Source organism: Musa acuminata, chromosome BXJ3-5 (genome assembly GCF_036884655.1).
Source record: "Musa acuminata AAA Group cultivar baxijiao chromosome BXJ3-5, Cavendish_Baxijiao_AAA, whole genome shotgun sequence".
Lineage (NCBI taxonomy): Eukaryota > Viridiplantae > Streptophyta > Magnoliopsida > Zingiberales > Musaceae > Musa > Musa acuminata.
The window spans coordinates 4,245,846-4,266,502 of record NC_088353.1 but is presented as its reverse complement, the minus strand read 5'-3'; the positions used below and the strand labels follow the sequence as shown (position 1 = coordinate 4,266,502).

Sequence of the window (20,657 nt, the reverse complement as noted above, 5' to 3'; positions counted from 1 at the left end):
TTTGTTTAAATAAGTCGGATTTAGACCGGCTTGAGCCGGGTCGACCGTATTCGAAGCCGGGTCGGTATATTCGCGGGTTTGCTTTCTTTTCGCAGATGACATAAATCCCGATCGCAGGCTTCCCTCGAGACCACGACGCAAAACCCTAACGGTGCCCAAGTTTCTCTTCGCCTCGCTCCACAGATCGCTTCGCTTCCTCTCGTATCTTCTTCGCCTCAACCCGCCCGCTCGCCGCGCTGCCTGCTCTCCGCTTCGCATTGCGGGCCATCCTCTACGCTGTGCTTCTCTCCGCCTTGCCCCACCATCGGCGCCGTTGCCTCGCGTTGCAGCCTTGCGGTCCAGGACTCACCTCTGTTCCGTGGTAGAATGTCTTCCCGTATACCCTAAATGCTTGCTTTGTCTTCGCACTTAGGGCAATAGATCGCTGCGTGTCTCTCCAGCCCTTGGTGAAAAAGTATTTGCTCTTCTATTTATTTTAACACGAAAAGGTTTCTGCTACGGTTCCGAGGCGATGGGGCGGGCAAAAAAAAACCGTAAATTTGCGGTCATGAAGAAGCTTGTCAGCTCGAAAACTCTCAAGAAGTACGGTAATTTCACATCCTCTTATCGTCCTCTTTTCCAGATCAACTTATCTTAAACCTTGAATTCCTTCAGGTACAAGGAAGAGGTGCTGAACCCCAAAAAGAAAGACCTTGAGAAGGAGAAGCTCCCCCGTAATGTGTATGTTGTATTAATCATCTATCTCCTGTTTTCATTCTTGATTTTCTGTTATAGTTTATCCTTTTTTTGATGTTCTGATAGGCCGAGCGTCTCATCAGCGCTGTTCTTTAAATACAACACTGCTCTTGGTCCGCCTTACAGGGTCATTGTCGACACCAATTTTATTAACTTCTCCATCCAAAATAAGGTGACCTACATTTTAACGTTTGCAGCTTTGGATGATTATTTTTTCTCCGAAGTTCTGATATAAAAGAGCTTAACATTGTTTTCTATGTATAAAAAAGATTGTTTCTTGAATGGTTATTGGTTACAACATGGGCCAATGCTCGAGATTGTCTCTTTATGGGGCACGAAGGGCTAGTGAGTATTGGCATAACATTGTCCCATGGATACTTTTGGATTGCATTGTGTGGAGTTCATTAGTTTAGTTTCTTTGCCGTAGACGGTTGTTGGGGTCTGTCCTCAGATCCTAGCCTTTGATAGACATATGGGTGATACTATTGTTGTTCACAACCATCAGGTTATATGATTGGAATTTATAGTTCTGAACCAGTTTTCCATTTACGGGTTAGCGTCAACTAGCTAGGTCCCATCTTATTGGATGAGCCTTTGGTTCATGGCAGGTGTGTTGCATTGGAAGTCTAGAAAAGTAGGCAATTACCAAAATTATTTCAATGTTGTGTCAATCTCAGTAGTTACATGGTAGCTTTAGGCTTATAAATTTAAGATCATTGTAAATAACTTGAAGACCCACATAAATAAATAATCTTTTTAATGTTTCCAATTGTCTCATTTGTAATAAGAGGTATAGCTTATTAACTTTTATGAGATTTTGATTGTAGTAGTTAACAAAAGAGGATTAGCATAATTCTCCTGTTGGAAGTATAAGCATTTGATGTGTAAAGTTTTGTATTAGATATGATCATATCTAGAAAAGTCTAGAGCGGCTTGAAGCGATTATTGTAGTTAATTCAGATTTCTCAACAAGTAGAAATATCTTTAGAAATTTATCTAAAATTTGAGAACAGTTTATTAAGTATTTATGTTGCTTATGAAGGCTGATGATTGATCAAAACGTACAACCACCTGTTACTTTCTTTTGAATAGACAAGTCTGAGAAGTCTCATTTTCATGCTAAGATTTTAAGGTTATTTTGCTAAAATATGGTTCGTTATTTTTTATTGTTTCCTTCTCATGGCTGACTATTTTCTCAATTGTTCTAGTTGGATTTGGAGAAAGGCATGATGGATTGCCTTTATGCAAAATGTAAGTTGTCTTTCTTGCCACCTTTTTAGTCTTTTGTCAGTCTTACGATTGTTTGGTTCATTTTGCCACCTTGAATTTCTTTTCTTGTTTCTTTTATTTTCCCTTGTTTGTGTTGTAGGCACTCCTTGCATCACAGACTGTGTGATGGCTGAGCTTGAAAAACTGGGACAGAAGTACCGTGTGGCCTTACGGTAATGCTTTCTTATGAGTGCCTTGTTCTTTTTATATAACTATTTATAGGTACAATTTCCATGTAATTATACCTAGAAGTCACTTAGCTTCAGGATATTATTTGTCCGTTTCCCCTGCAGTATTGCCAAAGATCCCAGGTTTGAAAGGCTACCATGCACGCATAAAGGGACTTATGCTGATGACTGCATCATCGACAGGGTTACACAGGTATTGTACTATATATTGCAATTTGATATCAGAACTTGTTTTCTTCCTTTTCAATAGTCTTCATTTTCTATAGTGCTCATTCAATTACTATGCTGAGGCTCAATCTTCCAGTTTCCTTTCGGAGATTTCCCTTTATTTATGGACTTGTTGTGGTTCTTTTCCTTGGAGAACAAGTAAAATTTTATTTATTTTGAAGTGAGGCAGAGAACAAAAATCGTTAAAATGTTGATGGACACTTGATATTTTCAGTAATACTGAAATTTAACACATTGAAGATCAAAATTCAATTCCTAGAAAGTTATGGAGATAACCTTTCATATTGAAGTTTTAAAATGACGATGAGGAGAGAGAGAATTCCTAAGTTGAGAGATTTTTTTTATATGTATTTATATATAATATTTAAGATTAAGTAAAAGCTTTAGGTAATACAAGGAGTAATTAATTATAAACTTAAGTTATGAAGGAAATTCTTAGAAATTAAGGGTTTTAGATTAAGTAGGACAAATTAAATGTATGAGATGCAATTTTAGTAATACAAGTAGATTGGAGAATATAGTTAAGTTGGATGGACAAGAAGTTCCCTTAAATAAATCCTCTAGGTATCTTGAATCAATTATTTAACAAAATAGAGAGATTGATGAAGATAATATTTAGAGTAAAGATAGGATGTTTAAAATAGTGATGAGTGTTAAGAGTCTTATATGATCATCGAATACCTTTGAGATTAAAAAAAAAATCTTATAAGATGGTTGTGAGACCAATAATTTTTTATGGATCTAAGTGTTGGGCAGTTAAGAAACAACATATACAAAAAGTTTGTGTTGCTAAAATAAAAATGCTGAAATAGATATGTGAAATTCCTAGGAAATATAAAAAATAAAAAAAAATTATTCGTGAATAACTAGATATCGTTTCGATAGAAGATAATATGAAAAAAAAAAATCGCTTAAGATAGTATGAGCATATGTTCAGGAGACTTACGGATGCAGAAGTTAGAAGATGTGAAATGATTAATGTTAATGGTACAAAAAAAGGTAGAAGAAGACCTAAAAGGAGCTTAATAGAAACCATAAATAAATATTTAAATATTTTAAATTTAACTAGGCATATGACTTTTTACATGTCTCAATGACGGTAAAAGATCCATGTAACCGACTCCAGATAGTTGAGACTTACAGCTTTGTTGTTGATGTTATTGTTGTTGTTGTTATTATTATATTTATATAATAATATTTTCTTGATGAAACTTAAAGCATTCATAAATCAAGATTCAGAAACCTAGCTATTTTGGCCAAAGAAAACTGCTGACAAGATATTCATCACATCAACATGAAAAACCTTAACTATACCATTCAACGTGGGGTCGAAATTGAGGTTGGGTCAACAAACTCAACCACCATACTTATTGCCTGAACCCAGCATCTTGGATGGGTTTGGTGGGTTTAGGTTAGGAATTGCTGCCCTGAGAATCAGGTAGAATCATGAGGTCTGTTTTTCCTTTATTGTCCAATACTTTGTCCTCGACCTTATTTTGCTTACCACTACTTTTTATAATATTAATGCATGAGACTGATCATGGTATTGTTACTTTTTTTTCGGTGACAACTTCACCATTGAATTCTCTTCTTCTTTTGTCCCATAGCAGCTGTGAGCTTTTTTTTCGCGTACTCTTCATAAGTTTGTTTGATTTTCTCAAGAGCTTTAGCTGCTTGTTGATAATCTGAATAATGTTTTGTCTGGAGTCTTTGGACCATATATATTCACCTTTTCTCTTGTTTCTTTTATTGAAAGTTCCCATTCTTTTTTGGAACAGCACAAATGTTATATTGTTGCAACATGCGATAGAGACTTGAAGCGAAGGATACGCAAGGTATGGGCTTTAGAGCAGTTGTTTCAGTTCTGCATCTCACATGACTCTACAAAGACGCTAATATGCATGTTTCTGTAGATCCCTGGTGTACCTATAATGTATATCACACAACACAAGTATTCAATTGAGCGGCTACCAGAAGCAACAATTGGTGGAGGTGGGAGTCATTCTATACTTTCAGCTAATTTTGACATGCTTAGTTATAATAGTAAAGCAGTTGTAAGATCGGTTCTCTATTTTCAGTGATCTGCAGGTTTTTTTCTTTTTCTAAGAGTCTTCTAATTGTTATCAACCACCTCTTAGATTCATTTTTTATTACCTATGCAGCTCCAAGAATTTGATGAAGAGTATGTCACCACAAAAAGAATTGCTTCTCGCCTCAAATACAGTATGCAGCTTATTGTAGGAATAAACAGTACCAAGTTGGCAGCTAAGTGGTTAGTCTGGGGTGGGGGGTGTAAGTGATAATTACAATCTCCAAGTTTTGTAATCAAGAAACTTTTGAGCTGTTGATGTTTAAACCTTAGCTTTCCATATCAAATTTGGAACAGAAGTTTGCAGTTCCCCTTTTCTTTTGTTGTACATTTGATCTGGATATGTTTTTAATTTAAAGCTATGTGAGCAAACTGATGACTACATTAATACTTGTTTCATTAATGTCTCTATTTTTCAATTCCTTAAAGTCACATTCTACTTTCTTAATGTTTACAATTGCATCTTCAGTACGAGTCTCTAAATGAACTAATCTGATGGTTTGAGTTTGGGCAACCTAATTTAGTCACTGAATTCTTAGGTGGCTCCTCACCACCTTAGGCTTCCTGGGTTACTGGCTTCATGTCCCCGTCTCCATTTCCATGTTTGCTAGAGTTGTTCATTTAAATCATTTGCATTCAGAAAGAACCCTTCATTTAGTCTCTCTATTTGATGTTCAAAGAGTGGAGCTGATGGATATTTGTATGGCCACCAAAGGTATGTGACTCAAAACTTGTTGTTTGACGGGTAAATTAAGCCAAGAAACATTCTATGTTTACCTTTATCAGAAGTTTGTCAATTTCTGATGCCTAACATGGGGTAAAAATGCTCTTGAAATTATATTGATACTCATCCTCTTCCTCAGTCCAGAGGACTAAAGGCTTTACGTATCTCCAATCCTCCATTATGAGGCCAGAAGAGCACACATTGAGTTGCTGATGGTACGAGTTTGCTGTATCTTGTAGATGAAGCCTATTGTGCAATTCGTTCAGTTTCATCAGGTAACTACATAAATTTGATTATTCATGGCTCTTGGTTGATATGCGTTTCATATGAAAATTGGGAGTCAGTTATGAGGCTTAAATCTTGGAATTGAGCTACTTGGACCTGAAACATACCTTGGAAGCTATGGTATGAAGTGTGACAAAATATGGCAGGATTGGTCCATTCTTGCAGCAGATCTGGTTATTTTTCCCTTGCTTGCTGCCCAACTTCCGGCACTCTCAAGATTGTGATGAGGAATAAATGATGGCTTACTCCTTTGGCTTCCTTGTATATACATACATTTGGAGACTGGCTGAGACCCTAGGTTTTGTACCAGAGTCTTGGCTTGCACAATGTTGTATCTAGACAATTCAGACATCCACTTGTTTTTGTTCTCATGTCCCTGCATAGCTTTGGTGATTTTGTTGTTCCAGCAATTGTCTAGCAAAACTAAAGCAGCAGAGAATTATTATATGCTAGTGGCTTTGGAGTTTGCATATTAAATGATTCTGTCTCATATTTAGGAACATGGAGCACATTGGTCTTCTTTATAAACTGGTAAGCTTTCCAAAGCATATAACCACTAGTTCTTTATGTAATTCAAAAGTTGCAATATCACAATAATTGTATTGATAAGAACCTTCTTAATGTTCTTCCTAATTTTTTAATCAGGTTATGGTCATGGAAATTTCGTCGTCGATCAGGTGAGTTAATACATTCATTGGCTATTGGTCATAGTGCAATGTACCCACTTGTCTGTCACATTATTCCTGCTGCAGACCCAAATATTAGCTTCAATTAATCTAATGCTTTTGGCTGATTCAATTTCATGGTATTTGCAGAGAAATTTGTACAGGATTTTGACGTCACTACATCCATGTGCATTCCTATTTTAAATTAAGAAACAAGATTTTTCAATAACAAAGCAAAAAGAGACTAGGAATTTTAGTATAGAAATTTAAAAAGATAGATGCAAAGAATATGATTCATTTTATCGACCCATCGACTAATTATTGATGTGGTATGTATTGAGTTTTGAACTTCGATATAATACTCGTGTATATATGTATCTTTTAATTTTTGTTCATTCTTGATATAACACATTGAGGGCTTATAGTAAATTTGATAACCTTATTTTAGTTGGCTGTGGTGATCGTTTCAAACTAGTAGACGTAGGTTATGTGCAGTTATCACTTAAATACAAAATTGTTCAAAAATAAATCATCTAGGTAATCATTTTATGGGTTTTTTAGCTTCGTGCATAGTATCAACTAGTACCTAAGAGCTATTCCAATGATATATGATTGGAAAGGCCATTAGGATAATGATATATGATTGGAAAGGCCTTTAGGATATTATCCATCGTTGATTTGTTGTTTTGTTGTGCAACAGATCATTTTTAAAGTCATAGGTCTTGAAACTTGTAAAATCGTAAATTGCATTATCTATCATGTGTTTGTTGAAATAATTATTTTATACATTTGAGTTAAATATTTTCTCTAATTTGTGGATAAACACAAAAAGGTATCGCGCACGATTTAGATAAAACTAAGTCTATGACTGTGTGATATGTCAAGATCATTGCATGTTAACCAGAAGATCTAAGCCAAAGAGCGAGAATTTGATCTAGCACAGCCAACAAAGCTTTCTACTCATTATATATATGTACATCCGGATTACAAAAATTGGACAAGGTGGAGAGCATTGACAGTTCCTTCCAAAACATGTTGCCAATGGTGGAAGTTTTTGCGAGATCAGTTGAGGCTGAGGATGTTGAGAAAAGAGACTCTGCATTGGATAAGTCTCCTAAGCAAGCTCTGTAGCTCCGTCTCAACAGCTTCAATGGTATCCTCTGCTGCCATCAACTGTTCTTGCGCTTGCAGAATCCTCTCATCATCGACATGTTTGTTTAGGATGCACCGGAGAGAAGAATCGAATGACAGCTCGTCTGTATTCTCACAAGCCACCTTTCTCTTCTGCATATCTTTCGAAATGATCGACCATCTCCTTCCCTTCTGCTTTTGCCATGGCGTGGACAGGAGATGCAGGACAGAGCGAAGCACAGAGAGGGTGATGTCTCTTGATTCGATCAGTACTCTTATAACCATCGATAGATCAGAATCCCTATCCAATGTCCCGAACGATCCACATCTCTCATCCATCTGCTTCGACGCTTTGCAGCACCTGTTGACACTCTTTTGCAGCTCCTTCCCTGTGAGAGCGTGTCTGCGCTCTTTACCCTGTGTGATCTTGTTGCCTCGTCTTCGGAGGGTCAAGCTAAGGTCCTGAACATGGTCTTTCATGGCAACCAGCACATCCTTCATGTTGTCAACCAGATCAAGCAACACGACAGATATCTCCAGTTCCTCTTCCAGCCTTTTCTTCTGGGCGGAGCTGAAGACAGCCCGCTCAAGACTTGGCAGGCGCAGAAGATCTCCCACGGAACTGTAGAGGTCGCCAACACCTCTCAATCCACTGCACACCTTCTCTGCTGACGACCACTTCGAAGTCGCAGCCGTCTTCAACTTGTGCAGCTCTTCCTCCACTCTGAGCGCAATTGGGTGAGTTCTCGAGGTCAGGCTGATGGATCGAGCATGGAAGGGTTGGTCCGACGTTGCTGCAGAACCAGCCATCTCTGGTCTGTTTCACCTGTGATTTCTAGGGCTAGACTATCTCTCTCAGAGGAGCAAGATCGAGTGTGGCTTGCTCTATTGGCATCCACTACTTATACAACACACGGCGAATTGAAGGGAGACACACAGAATCCATTCCACCTATGCCGCCATGTGACTTAAAGGTGTATGTTCTAATGGATTCCTCAATCATGCAAGTTAAGTGGCCACGAAAGTGACGCCCCCACTGTAGATCTAACACCAGCTTCAATGAATCTAATGATTTGGTGGCTGCAAATTCATGATGCATAAAGAAAGATGGCACGGAACTTTCACATGTCAAATTTCGTGTCCGCTTGTTTACCACGTTGTTGGCATTTGGCTTGCACTATTCTGATGAATCGGCTGTCACAACTAGTGAAAGGATCGAAGAGGTTTCCACAGCCACTCATTAAATATATCTGCTTGTCGCTTTGCATCGGTTCATTGAAAGGACAAGGAGAATCATGCATGATAGCAGGTGTTGCTGTCGCCGGAGAGAACATGATTCATTGCTCCGGTGGCAGAATGAGACCAGTTGTGACTAATTTACTGCTTTTTTTTTTGTTTTGTTTTGTTGATGATGCATTGATGCTGCTGGTGCATGAGGATCATATTCTGTCATTGTCTCCCCAACAATGAATCATTCATGCTAATATTGTTATATGAGGCAACATTCATGAGTTTCGAATTTATACTGTGCCTGCAGTGTCCTCTCCTTGTTGAGTGAGAAGTGTGCTCAACTTCATTCTCATCATCCAGCCAATGTTTTTCCATTGTGAAGACCTGAAATGTCACATCCTTCTATTAATTAGAACTTTCTGATTCATTTACTAGAGAGGTAGATTTTCTATTTGTTTATATTCTTCCTTAAAAGCTAACTTGACATTAATTTTGTAGATTGGACGAAGAGATTCTATGTACAATTGCAGGTGACAGTACTAAACCTACTTCATCTGTAACATACAAGCAGGCAAGTCAACAGATATCCTCAGTCTTCAGATCTTAGATTTATCTAATAGACTCCCTTCCCGACTCCACAAGTCGCATGCGAGTATGCCTTCTACTGATCTGAAGAAATATCCTTAAGAGACAACATTGTTGTATTCTTAGATTGCGATGAATGATCAATATCACATCTAATATCACCTAAAGTATTAAGGCATATATAACTTACAAAACCAAGGTTCAATATCAACATGAAACCTGTATGATTACCAGAGTTTGGGCGATCTATACTAACAGATATCACTGGAACATGACAACAAAATAGACACTGGTACGATTTATATCATCGGATATCGATCCTTGGTCCAAATTGGAATGTAACAACCAAAGAAACATAAAGGTAAAAAAAATCAACCAGGAAATGATTGGGCCAAAGAATACACCAGGCAATGGGAAACCAAATGCACTGATTGAACCAAAGCACTTTCCCTATAATACATCTTCCCATGGCACCACAATCACAGATTTCACATGATGGCTAAACTCAAATCAGCAACCAAGTGATGGGGACAAGATACAAGTACAGCATGCAGAGGTGCATTATGGACCTCTACCACTTTTCTGCCTCTTCTCTTCTAGAGCCGTGGCCTCCTGCAACATGTCGAGGGAGTCCCCCTGCATGTTCAGCTTGGCCAGGGCAACTGCTTGCATATAGAAAGCGGTGGGCCAATCGGGGTAGAGACATTGTGCCTGCATCGCATCCCGTAGAGCAGCATCGGCTTGATCACACATGAGATGGCACAGACTTCGCCTTGCATAGACTGTAGGTGAGAACATTGTCCCCACATCTATGAACTGCAAGCAAAAAATAGGCAGTGATAACATCAACATGAGGAATTCATTCTCAAATTCTGAAGTTAGTAGGACTTGTGATGGAGTGCAATCTGCATAGTATAATGACTTATATGCACTAGACCATACGGCTAATAAAAGTTCGTTACTTGGGAAGGGTAAAAATAATCTGAACTTAGTAGTACTTCTCTACTATCACGGAAAAGAAAAAAGGTATCAGTATCCACATGTTTGACGAGTATATTCATTCAGTCAGATTACCTGAAGATGCAGATAGAAGCCCTAAAGAAAAAGCAATAGGAACATTACCATCACCATGTATAACCGGCTTAGTTTCACATTGAGAGTGTGTAAAATTCGAATAGACTTAAAGGGATTATATGGCTATAATATTATTAACTTGAGTTTAGGTATTTTGACCAATAATTCAAACTCAACAAAGTTAATAGGTCAACTATCTCATCAGGTTTGACTAGTATCGGACATAGTGAGGAGTAGGAAATAACATCCCATGGACAGGGCTATAGGATTTGTCATGGTAGCTAGGTGCATCATGCTAGGGTGATTGACAACTTGGAGAAATTTACTTTTATGTGCAATAGAATTCCATCCCAAACAATGAGCCATTAAGTTGGTCTCTTTGATTGAAACTGGCTTAATTCATCAGGTCAAAATTCATCTTTGATTCTATGGCAGAGAAGTACCTGAGAGTAACACTCGATTGCAGTCTTAAAATCTTTATCACGGAAGGCAAAATCCCCTCGCTTCCTTGCTTCCAGCATATCCCTCATCTGCTGTGTCCACTCCTGAAATGATAACTGATACCAGGAAGAGAATATTATCGATCATCATATTCAACTGTACAAACTGAAACAGGCCTCACTATAAACAGAATATTTGAAATAGCAATCGAAGACAATCTCTTATGTCAAAATTGCAATGATACCTCATTAGTTACTTCATCATCTCTATAGTGTGCCATTACTAGAATCTGATGGATGGCAGTAAGGTCCATTCTGGAGCAGGCTTCCCCCATTGGTGAAAGAGGTTGCTGAGGAGCTGGAGGGGCCTCTTCATGCTTTTCAATACCCAACATAACATAAGATGGTTCCTGTGTATCAAAAAGCATTATGCCACGCCAGAACAAACTTCAAATGCAGAAATCAAGTTTCAACACATTTGTGGCATGATCAACAAAAAACAAAACAGCACTTTGCAATCCTCCATTAAATTGAAGAGCAAAACACTAAACCTTTAGTGTTTAAGAGATAATTCCCATGTTAGAGATGGCAATCCTAATCTAAACCTGTCAAGTCAACATGACCTCATTGAGACCTGACCCATTTACTAAAAGCCTTTGCACATTGATCTGGTGAACTGTGAACATCCAATCAAGTGTCATAGCAGGCCTCTAGGAAGCCTCTAGGAGGCAAATGAACTAATCATTGCCAAAGGCCCATACCAAAACAAAAATGTAAGCTTCAGTTTTTGAGGGGACTGCACCATCTCTTGGTCTTCATTCAGGTTCATCATACCAATGATTAGGTTGAAGTTTCTATACCTTTTGAGTTGCCAAAACATTATGCCAATTCACAAATTATTTTTCTTTTTGAAAAGGAAGAAAACATCTATTAATCAACTAGCCAGAGGCTACAAAAGAGATGGGTAAAAACACCCAATCAAAACTACCCATATCCAGGTCTAGTCTAACTCATTTAGCTTTGAATAGAAGCTGAAAGAAGACTGTACCTATGATTTGGTTTGCAATGGACCAAGTGTTGCCACCAGCATCTTTGTGTTGGGTCGATCCCTAGGTTCGTATTGTAGGCACTGAGAAGCAAGGTCAACCAGTGTTGTTGCCTCTTCCATTGAGAAATTTCCCTCCAAGTGTGAATCCATTAAGCCTAAGATGTTTTTACCTCTTATCATGTCAAGAGCCTGCAAGAACTTCAATCTCAATAACTAATTAAAAGAAATCACAAATTTGTATGTGCACAAAAATGTTCAAGCGAATGCATATGATATCAGGGATCTATAAATATCACCAACTTCTCCTTACATCCAACAGTTTCATTTATATTTTCTCAAACCATTGTGTCGTTGAATTACATAGTTTTCCATAAATATTCCTTTTACTGAGTTCATAAAGTTTTCTGTACCATGTACTTGAATCACATCAAATAATTTTTTATAGTCTAGTTATATAAATGAATATTTAATATGTCAAGACAGATAACCTAATAGGTTATTTATTTTACAAATAAACCTGAACTTGGTTTAAATTTAGACCCTAAATGATTTTCAAGAACTTTCATCAGTACAATTTAGTTGGTAAAAGATAAAATTACCACCAGATTTATTGCTATGACAATCAACGACCAGGGCACAGAATCGTTGATATCAATGATATATCCTATTGCAACTGTACTAGCATATTGCAAAATATTAGACTTCATCTACAATAACCTTAGATGTTTAGAACAAATTCTTAGCAACACTGCATTAGGTTTTCCAAAATCTTTCTTAAACTTTTGACAATAGGAAATTCATCTTTAATATTCCTTGCGTATGTTAAGATAACTATTTCCCTATCACTAAATATCTCATCTATCCCATGGATCCACCAAATACACTATCCTGAATTTTCTGACTATCTATATTCAGAGCCTCTCCATTGCCAAAAATATAAAACCATATATGCAAGAGCCTCTACGATTTTTCTTGTATGAGCTTCTTAATGTGTCAGAGAAATATTAACATCACACAATTCTAGGAGCACTATCCATTTTATTTCACCTGAATTTACAGAATGTTAATAATTTTACTACCCTCTTGCAAATGTCAAGTTCTGATGCAACAAGGATATATCTACTAATCTTTGCATTCTAATGTGACAAGTTCTGAAGGTCCTACTGCCAATACTTAAAAGACAAAAAGTGAAAAGGAAAGAAATACTAACATGACTTGGAGGAATGCGCTTTCCACTGAGAAGATCCAAAAGGACAGTGCCAAAGCTAAATATGACACTCTCTGGAGTTACTCTCCCTGCAGAGATCAATAAGATTTCAGTTATTTTGCTTGTGGACTTGTTTCTCGTTCATTTTGACAGTATAAAATTGCATATGTAAAGCTAATTACATGATACATGAATCAAGTATCTAAAAGTTCATGAGCAGAACCAAATCCAAATTAATATATATGAATCGAGATATCACAACAAGAAAAGATATAAAAGCCCTAGGCAAACAGTGTTCACTAAAAATTTTTCATTAGATCCCCACCCTAAAAAGAGTAATTCCATAAGCACTGATTAACAGAAACAAAAGAGAACTAACAAATTTCACCAACCAACTTGAGGACATCATAGGATAAAAGAGACAGTTCTTTGGAATGAAATTTTAACTTCGTGTATTTCCTAGTAATCATGCAATATTCAAGGTGGAGTAGAGTATAAATCACAGTCCTACTAACAGAGCATTAGTAAACGTACTAGAAGACAAGAATGAACTGATGCTGCTAAGGAAGAATCCAAAGCTGTCAAATGATCCAATCAACCATTAGAAAAATTTATCAAGATGACATGTTAAAGATATGGTCCTGATGACCATGATGGACTGGAAGAAGAAATGCATATCCTGTGTAAAATATTAATGGCAAGTTAACTAACCTTAATACTTTTGCATTTCGTCTTCAGTTGGCAACAAAGGCAAACAAACTGTTATTATAGGGAAACAGAAGTACCAAACTCAAACTGAAGAGAATGGTTTGGAAACAGATATTAGGAAAGTAAGTTAAGGTTGACAGGTCAATAATATAGTTCAAGTAATTGTCACTTAAGTTCTTAGATATAAAAGAAGATATGTCTTTATGTGCAAATGTACATGTATATAAAAACATACAGATATAGACATGATTACTATATGCATGAGATAAATTCAAATATTTGTTATTATCGCATGATAAGATGGGTGCCACAAATGTCATTGCCATTCCAAAAACGGTGGTGTGAGACTCAAGTTATAGTGGCATAGCCAATTGAAATTTCGGGTGTCTGTATTTTATACAAAGAGTCATAAATCAGAACCATGAGAGGAGAAAGGTTGCACAAAACCCCATTCGGTGTCTCTCATGGCATATTATCCTAAAAAGCATCATTCATCGGTAAATGGGACTAGATGCGAGGTGCTCCTTCGAAATTAATTAATTAATTTTCCTTTTCCTCTAAAGAAAAAGCATAAAAACCTGCATAGTTGTGTTAGCGCAAAACCAGAATCGAAAATGACATAGACATTTTTAGTTTTAAGAAGCCCAAAATAGTGGCTAAAACTTGTTCCATCTGGTAAGATTCTAGGTTTTTATGAATTGTATTTCAGAATTACTTTTAATTGTGTGCAAGATATATAAGACCTAATATGCAAGTTAATGAACCACTAATTTAGCAGGGACAAGGAATCAAGGACAAAAAGCAACACAACTGTAAACTTTAAGGAGAGAATTTAGATGGAAAGCATATGTCATAACATATACTAATGGTTGATAGGAAGGTGCTTGTAGATCCAATGATTTTTAGGAATCATACGACTCAAGCATTGTTGTAAAAAGATACAGTATTTTGGTGAAGTGGTGTGTATTAAGAGATCATAAGTGTCCACAAACACTTCCTGTTTTCAATCTCATAAAACCTTTACAAACTCATATCACCTTGAGGAATTCAGGGATTTTTTCAAGTTTTGAGATGAATTATAAATTTGAGTGAAAATTATTGTGATACTTCAGTGGTCCATAATAAGAAAAAGAACATAAATAAATAAATAAATTCTATGCATGCACCAAGTGGCCTACTAGTATTAAATTGGTTTAGGCATTTTGCACCCAGTTGCGAGCCCACTTAAATAAATGCTATCAGGTTTGTATGTATTGTTGGGTAGTTGTTAATGGTGCCAGAGCAAAGGCCATCTATAATAAAATAGGAAACACTATGGTGAGGTGTGAACTGGGGCTTACAGAAGTCAGTTATCTCTGTAGGTGACAATGTCGAAGAGAAAACCGAAGGACCCCATTAAGTCTCATAATTATTCTTTCAAGCAAATTTAGGGCCTTTGGCGTATGGCTATTAGCTGCTATATGGTATAATTTTAATTACTGGTCAACTTTTGATGATACAGATCATGCATCAATATCCTGTTGCTTCTTAAGCGCCTCCACCCACCCCCTATTGCATTTATTTTCCTGATCGCTGATCATATGTATCGAACTAACTTCGGGATTGGGCACAGTATCAAAGATCTTTTAGAAACTTGAAGGGTCTAGAAGGGTCAATATATGCAGCCTCAGTTCCAAATATAGAGCAGTTGTTTCCGTGACTCGAAGTCTTGAACCTTGGTCTTTCAAGTCATACAGGAGCAACATTATCATAGTACCAACCTTACAATCTTATTGCTTCTTAGATGGTATTTTTTATGTTTAAGTTGGATGGCTTCTGATATGTTTTATGGTTAAATTTGATGGAAATACCACTGAAAATTAAAAGTTCTTACATCATCTGAACATTACAGTGGTGATGTAATTCATGAGAATTGTATCACAGAAATTACCAAGCTTTGAGGGTAATCCTCACAGTACAAAATCCATGTTTGGAACTTGTTAAAAATTGATTATTATTACCAAGCTTTATGGCGTCTATATAGCTCCTCCACATGAGATTCTTCAAACTCGACCATGATTTTCACAGTATGATAGAAGCAACACTAATGAATTTCAGTAAATTTTAGTTGATACTTGTAGGAATAGTTAATCTTTTTCCTGAGCAGTACTGATCCAATAGAAATCACAGGAACACATCCACATATACCCAATGCTGAAAAATGATACTCCCTGAGCTTGCTGTAGACAAGTTTTGATTGGTCTAGAGTCAAAAGTAAAAGAAGCACAAGCAAAATTATGCCTAGGAAGTGTCTAGTACATACACAAACCTATACTTCAGATAAGCACTAAATCTAACTCCCAAGTTTAGTCAGTAGTAGATATCTTCAATAAAAAATAAGAAAATACCATTTCTTAAATATTCTGGAGGTGTGTATGCCAGGTTTGTGCTATAACTTTTCCCATCCCGGCTGTTTTTCATAAGACCAAAACAAGAAAGCCGAGGATCACCATCCTGCATATAGATGAAAAACTTTGTAACTGCTTTTCAAGGGAATTGCAATGAGATAATTTTTTTTTACAAAGTCCAAAAGATGACATGCTTGTATTTGTCGATAACCAACCAAGAACTAGAGAAGATACTATCTGTGCCCTAATTGATACAATTTAGAGAAATTAATGGTTTTGACTAAAGCAGCCAGGTATAAGCTAGGAAGAACCAAATCGTCAACTAATTTTATAATTTGCCTACTTTACACACTTTTTTGGCTTATGATAATAGTAATTTAAATACAAAAACATCTCATGGGCAATGTAAATTTGGTACTTGTGTGCATATTAAGCAATAAATAGCAAATAAACATTATTTCATGAGATTACTGGAAAAGTCTATAATTGCTTGCCCTTTCCCTTTCTGTCCTTTTATTCAACACATACATGTCAAAAGATTCATTGTTTTCTGCCGCATAAGAGTTTGCATTGGAGAAAAAATATGAGCTATGGGCTCTTTGTGACAGAAGCATAATGAGACAACCTATAAAATTTGTCAGTAGCATTACATATCTCTAAATGTTTCTATAAGAGATTTGATCTCACTCATTCATGCATCTTAAAACATTAAGTAATAACTATGTTGTGTTATCTTCCTCAGAGAAATAAAAAATGTTCCTTTTCCTCGGAAACAGAGTCGCTAGATCATACAATTTGGGTCAATTCTGCCCAAATTTCTGATTGTGAATTTGCACCTTTGACGACCTGGTTACACATGTATAAATGAATTTAATATTGCTTTATCCTAGACATGCAGTGATCACCATACATTAGAGTTGGTAGTTTTGAATGGTTTTCTGGAGCTCAGTAGCTTTTTCTGTCAGTGTATATTAAAGAATGCACCAATTTTTTGTAAAACATACCGAAGCAATTAGCTAACCAGTACCAACATGACTCTGATTCTTTGCTGAAAGCTGACAGATTTAACATTTCATATCCAGAGTTTAACCTTGATAGAGAATCCAGGAAAAGAAAGCTTTTTGACAGATCTTGAAAGTTTTGTCACACTGAAAGATTAGTTCTTTAGTTATAGAAGTTCTATTCCATATTGACTCGACCCTGATCTCCATTGAGTAAAGGGAGCAACCTTACCACAAAGGGTTCGCTCTTGACTTTATCAATTAGAAAAACAATAACAAAGTTCACAACATAATCTAACAAAAACCAACATCTTATTTTCTGTGCATAAGTTTGCAAAATAAGAAGCATCATAGAATGAAGAATGCAATTAAGTTGCAAGAATTTTTCATAGGATGGAACATGCTCGTCTCTGCAACATCAACTTGGTTACAGTGTACAAATTTACAAAATAAGAAGGTCCATGGAGTGAACATGCCATACAGTTGAATGATTATTCATATAGAGTAACATGCTCGTGTCAGCAACATTTTACGTTATAAGAGAATCACAGCTGATGCCCAACCAAAAATACCCTTCAGACAGGTCAACCTACAATATCAGTATTCCAGTTACTAATGAAAAGGATGATTTGATAAGAAAGAGATGTGCGACCTCGTCAAAAAGGACTCTGTAGGCATTTAGGTCGTGATATAGTGGCCGTCCCTCACTGCTACAATACTCCAAGGCTTCAGCAATATAGAAAGCAACCCTCAAACGCATGGCCCATTCAATAGTCTGTTTTTCCCCTGTCCAGAAAACTATGATAAACAAACAAGATTCCATATCCCTGCATAATTATTTTATATTGAAGAAATATAATAAGGAACTGAAACGATTCGTAACATATGAGGATTGATTACATAAGATGCAAGATGTTGAAGAATTCAGTTATTTCTCTCATTCCAAGAAGCCTCCTCATTTGTCATTTATCAAATTTTTTTAATCAACTTTATCTAGTTAACAAGAAATAGCCAAATATTTCTTAGTTGCTGTTTACCATACAGAAAAAAACAAATGCATCAGATTTTGCTTGCATTTGAAATTAATCTTTTGCTATTTCTACTTCTTAAAAGCACAGAGATACCATGTCACTTTTCCAAATTGTCATGGGGATCAATTTACATAGATCTATTACTCTATCAACAAAAGTTGGTATTTCCAATTTTGACAAGCCACTCAACCTTTTCTACCATAATGCACAAAGTTCATACTTGGCAATCTTGTACTAGTTAACCAAATTCAGAAAAAGGGGGTTGCCAAATCAAAATTCAGCTACAGGCAGAAGGAAGCATGACAAACTCAGCCTCCAAAACCGAAGAATGACTTTGCAACTTCATGTAGCTGCTAATAGAAGGAGAGGTTCCCCAATGTGTAACAGCAATATCCAGTTCAAGAGGTACAATAACTAGCAGTGCTTCGCAATTCAGATCAGGGAGAAACATAGAACTGGGCATACATACAGTGGAAGAGATGCTTAGCAAGGGTGTCATTGGGCATATACTCGGCCACAAGAAGCCTCTCTTCGCCATCGCAACAGTATCCGATCAAATTCGCTAGCCTCCTGTGCCTCAATTTCCCCACTCCCGAAGCCTCCTCCTATAAATCCCAACAAAACAACATTTTTCTCCTTCCTGGTGATCCAGAAACAGCAAGGCATGGCGGAATTAGAACAAAAATTGAAGGGGGAAGAAGCTAACAGCGAACTGCTTGGGATCGGGCCATGCGGTTCTGGCGAACTTCTTGACGGCGATCCACCGGCGGCTCTGCAACCGGCCCTTGTAGACGACATTAGGGGCCTTGTCGCCGCTCTCCGAGACGGCGTTCTGCGGGTTGAACCCGTTGGTCGCCGCCTTGAGCTCCGCAAGCGAGAACTGCGCGAAGGCCGGCACCTCTCGCCCGCTGCCCTCGGCCGCCGCCTGAAGCGACAAGGACGGACGGCGCTGCTGCTGCTGCAGGCTCTGGTGGCTCCGCTTCTCCACCGGGTGGTTCTCTGGCAGGAGGGAGGAATTGCAGCACCCCATCACCACCACCACCACCAGTGACGACGACGGCGACTACGAAAAGCTTCTCCTTTCTCGATGGAAACTTCTTCTCTCCTCTTTATACCCCTATAATATGCATCAGTTAAACCGTAAGAGAACGGTAAAAAAAAAGAGTCGCTTTACAGTGGTAACGTGACGAGGGAGAGTTCTACTGATCTACTCCTTCCTCTCTCTCTCTCTCTCTCTCTCTCTCTCTCTCTCTCTTTGCTTGCTTCTGCGTGCTTCCTTCTTTATTCCTCTCCTCTTGCTCTGATAGGAGTTTGGACTTGTACAAGTTATTATGCCTCTTCTCTCAGTCCATTCCTTTGAATGACCAAGCATCGACATAACAAAGAAAAACGTATTTGGAGTACCTGCAGCTACTGTTGCTTACCCCTTATCGGCATCATATGTAACTCTGGTGGTCACAGATGTTAATTACCAGCAAGGAAAACACAAACTCACAGATCATGAGCCCCTTGTTACGGGATCTGCAAATATTCTTTTTTTTTTGTGTTTCCGAAGTTTTTGGAAGAAAGTTTTCTACTTCCAAAAACCACAAATTCAAAAAAATTCTGTCAAATGTAGCATGCTTGAAGTTGAAGTTTAGCTTGCTCAATAATTCCTTTGAAGAACTGTTTTTTCTTGTCAAGATCGAGTGGTTGAGTTGCCTACATCTCGGCATGACCCCAATGCATTGGATCGACACTTTTTTTAATCCTTAATCCCCCCGAATCATAGTTGAAGAAAAGAAAAGAAAAGTCCTCACGTCAAAATCAGGGCCTGGAATAACGAAGTACCAGTGCTTGTGCCATGTGAAAGAGAAAAAAGAACAACCCGACGATGTACAAATTGGCTCATCAGCTCTTACCCTCCGAGACAAGAACCTGTTCTTGATCTTGCTGAAGATAAGAAATGAAATGGGAAAAACTAGAAACCCAGCGGAGATTAAAGATGTCGCCAGACTAGTCCTCACTCTATTGGGGTGCTTGCAGGGACTGGTAAACTTCCACGCTCTTGCTTCTAGTCTTCTAGGGAAGAGAAGGCTCAGAGACTGCCAGGTTTGAACCAAGTTTCCAGCCACCACTTGGCTCACTCCACCGTCAATGTTTTACTACTGGTCGAGCTGAGCTATGGCCTTTGAACAGTAACGGTTACTGGGGGCTGAAATAATATTGCGCAGCAAGAACTTTAGCTGCGGACGACGATGACGCAGCCATCACCGAATCATTCCTGTTTCTATTCTGACTCACCTGAAGAACCTCCTGTTAAGTGTCTCTCCCATGTGGGGCTGCTATTGTTCCAGCCTGCAGTCTCTGTGTGAGGTGCTGTCTATAAATGAAGCTTTGTGACAAGCTTCTGGTATTGAGGTGAGGTGAGGTGAGCTGAGAGTAGCGAATGGGTGCAGCCAGTCGATACTTGATGTCCAACTTTGGCTTTACCATTCTTGCAGAAAAGAGAGCAGTGACGGGTTTGGCGGTGGGAGAGAAGAGAATAGGAGGTGGGATCCGTGAAACCCCCTCGCAGTGGCCAATCATTGGTGGCTTGCGTATGATCGTGTACAGGCTGTGGCAAGATGTGCCGTACGCGCCGCTGGGGCCG

General features: G+C 37.9%; 2 protein-coding genes and 1 pseudogene across 2 annotated transcripts; 1 reads left to right on the top strand and 2 right to left on the bottom strand.

Moving 5' to 3' along the window:
* The first annotated feature begins 106 nt into the window (after nt 1–106).
* LOC103984777 (uncharacterized) lies at nt 107–4,908 on the top strand. The gene is made up of 10 exons (XM_018826083.2): nt 107–361; nt 489–582; nt 655–720; nt 802–907; nt 1,944–1,986; nt 2,105–2,177; nt 2,298–2,385; nt 4,199–4,255; nt 4,334–4,412; nt 4,583–4,908. The coding sequence occupies exons 2-10, from the start codon at nt 512–514 to the stop codon at nt 4,594–4,596; spliced, it is 597 nt and encodes a 198-aa protein (XP_018681628.2). The 5' UTR covers nt 107–361; nt 489–511; the 3' UTR covers nt 4,597–4,908.
* Nucleotides 4,909–7,245: 2,337 nt separating this feature from the next.
* LOC135639149 (uncharacterized) lies at nt 7,246–8,124 on the bottom strand. Its single transcript, XM_065152938.1, has one exon. The coding sequence runs from the start codon at nt 8,122–8,124 to the stop codon at nt 7,246–7,248; it is 879 nt and encodes a 292-aa protein (XP_065009010.1).
* A 1,277-nt stretch (nt 8,125–9,401) lies between these two features.
* LOC135639080 (serine/threonine-protein kinase BSK1-like) lies at nt 9,402–19,260 on the bottom strand (annotated as a pseudogene).
* Between the last annotated feature and the right edge of the window lie 1,397 nt (nt 19,261–20,657).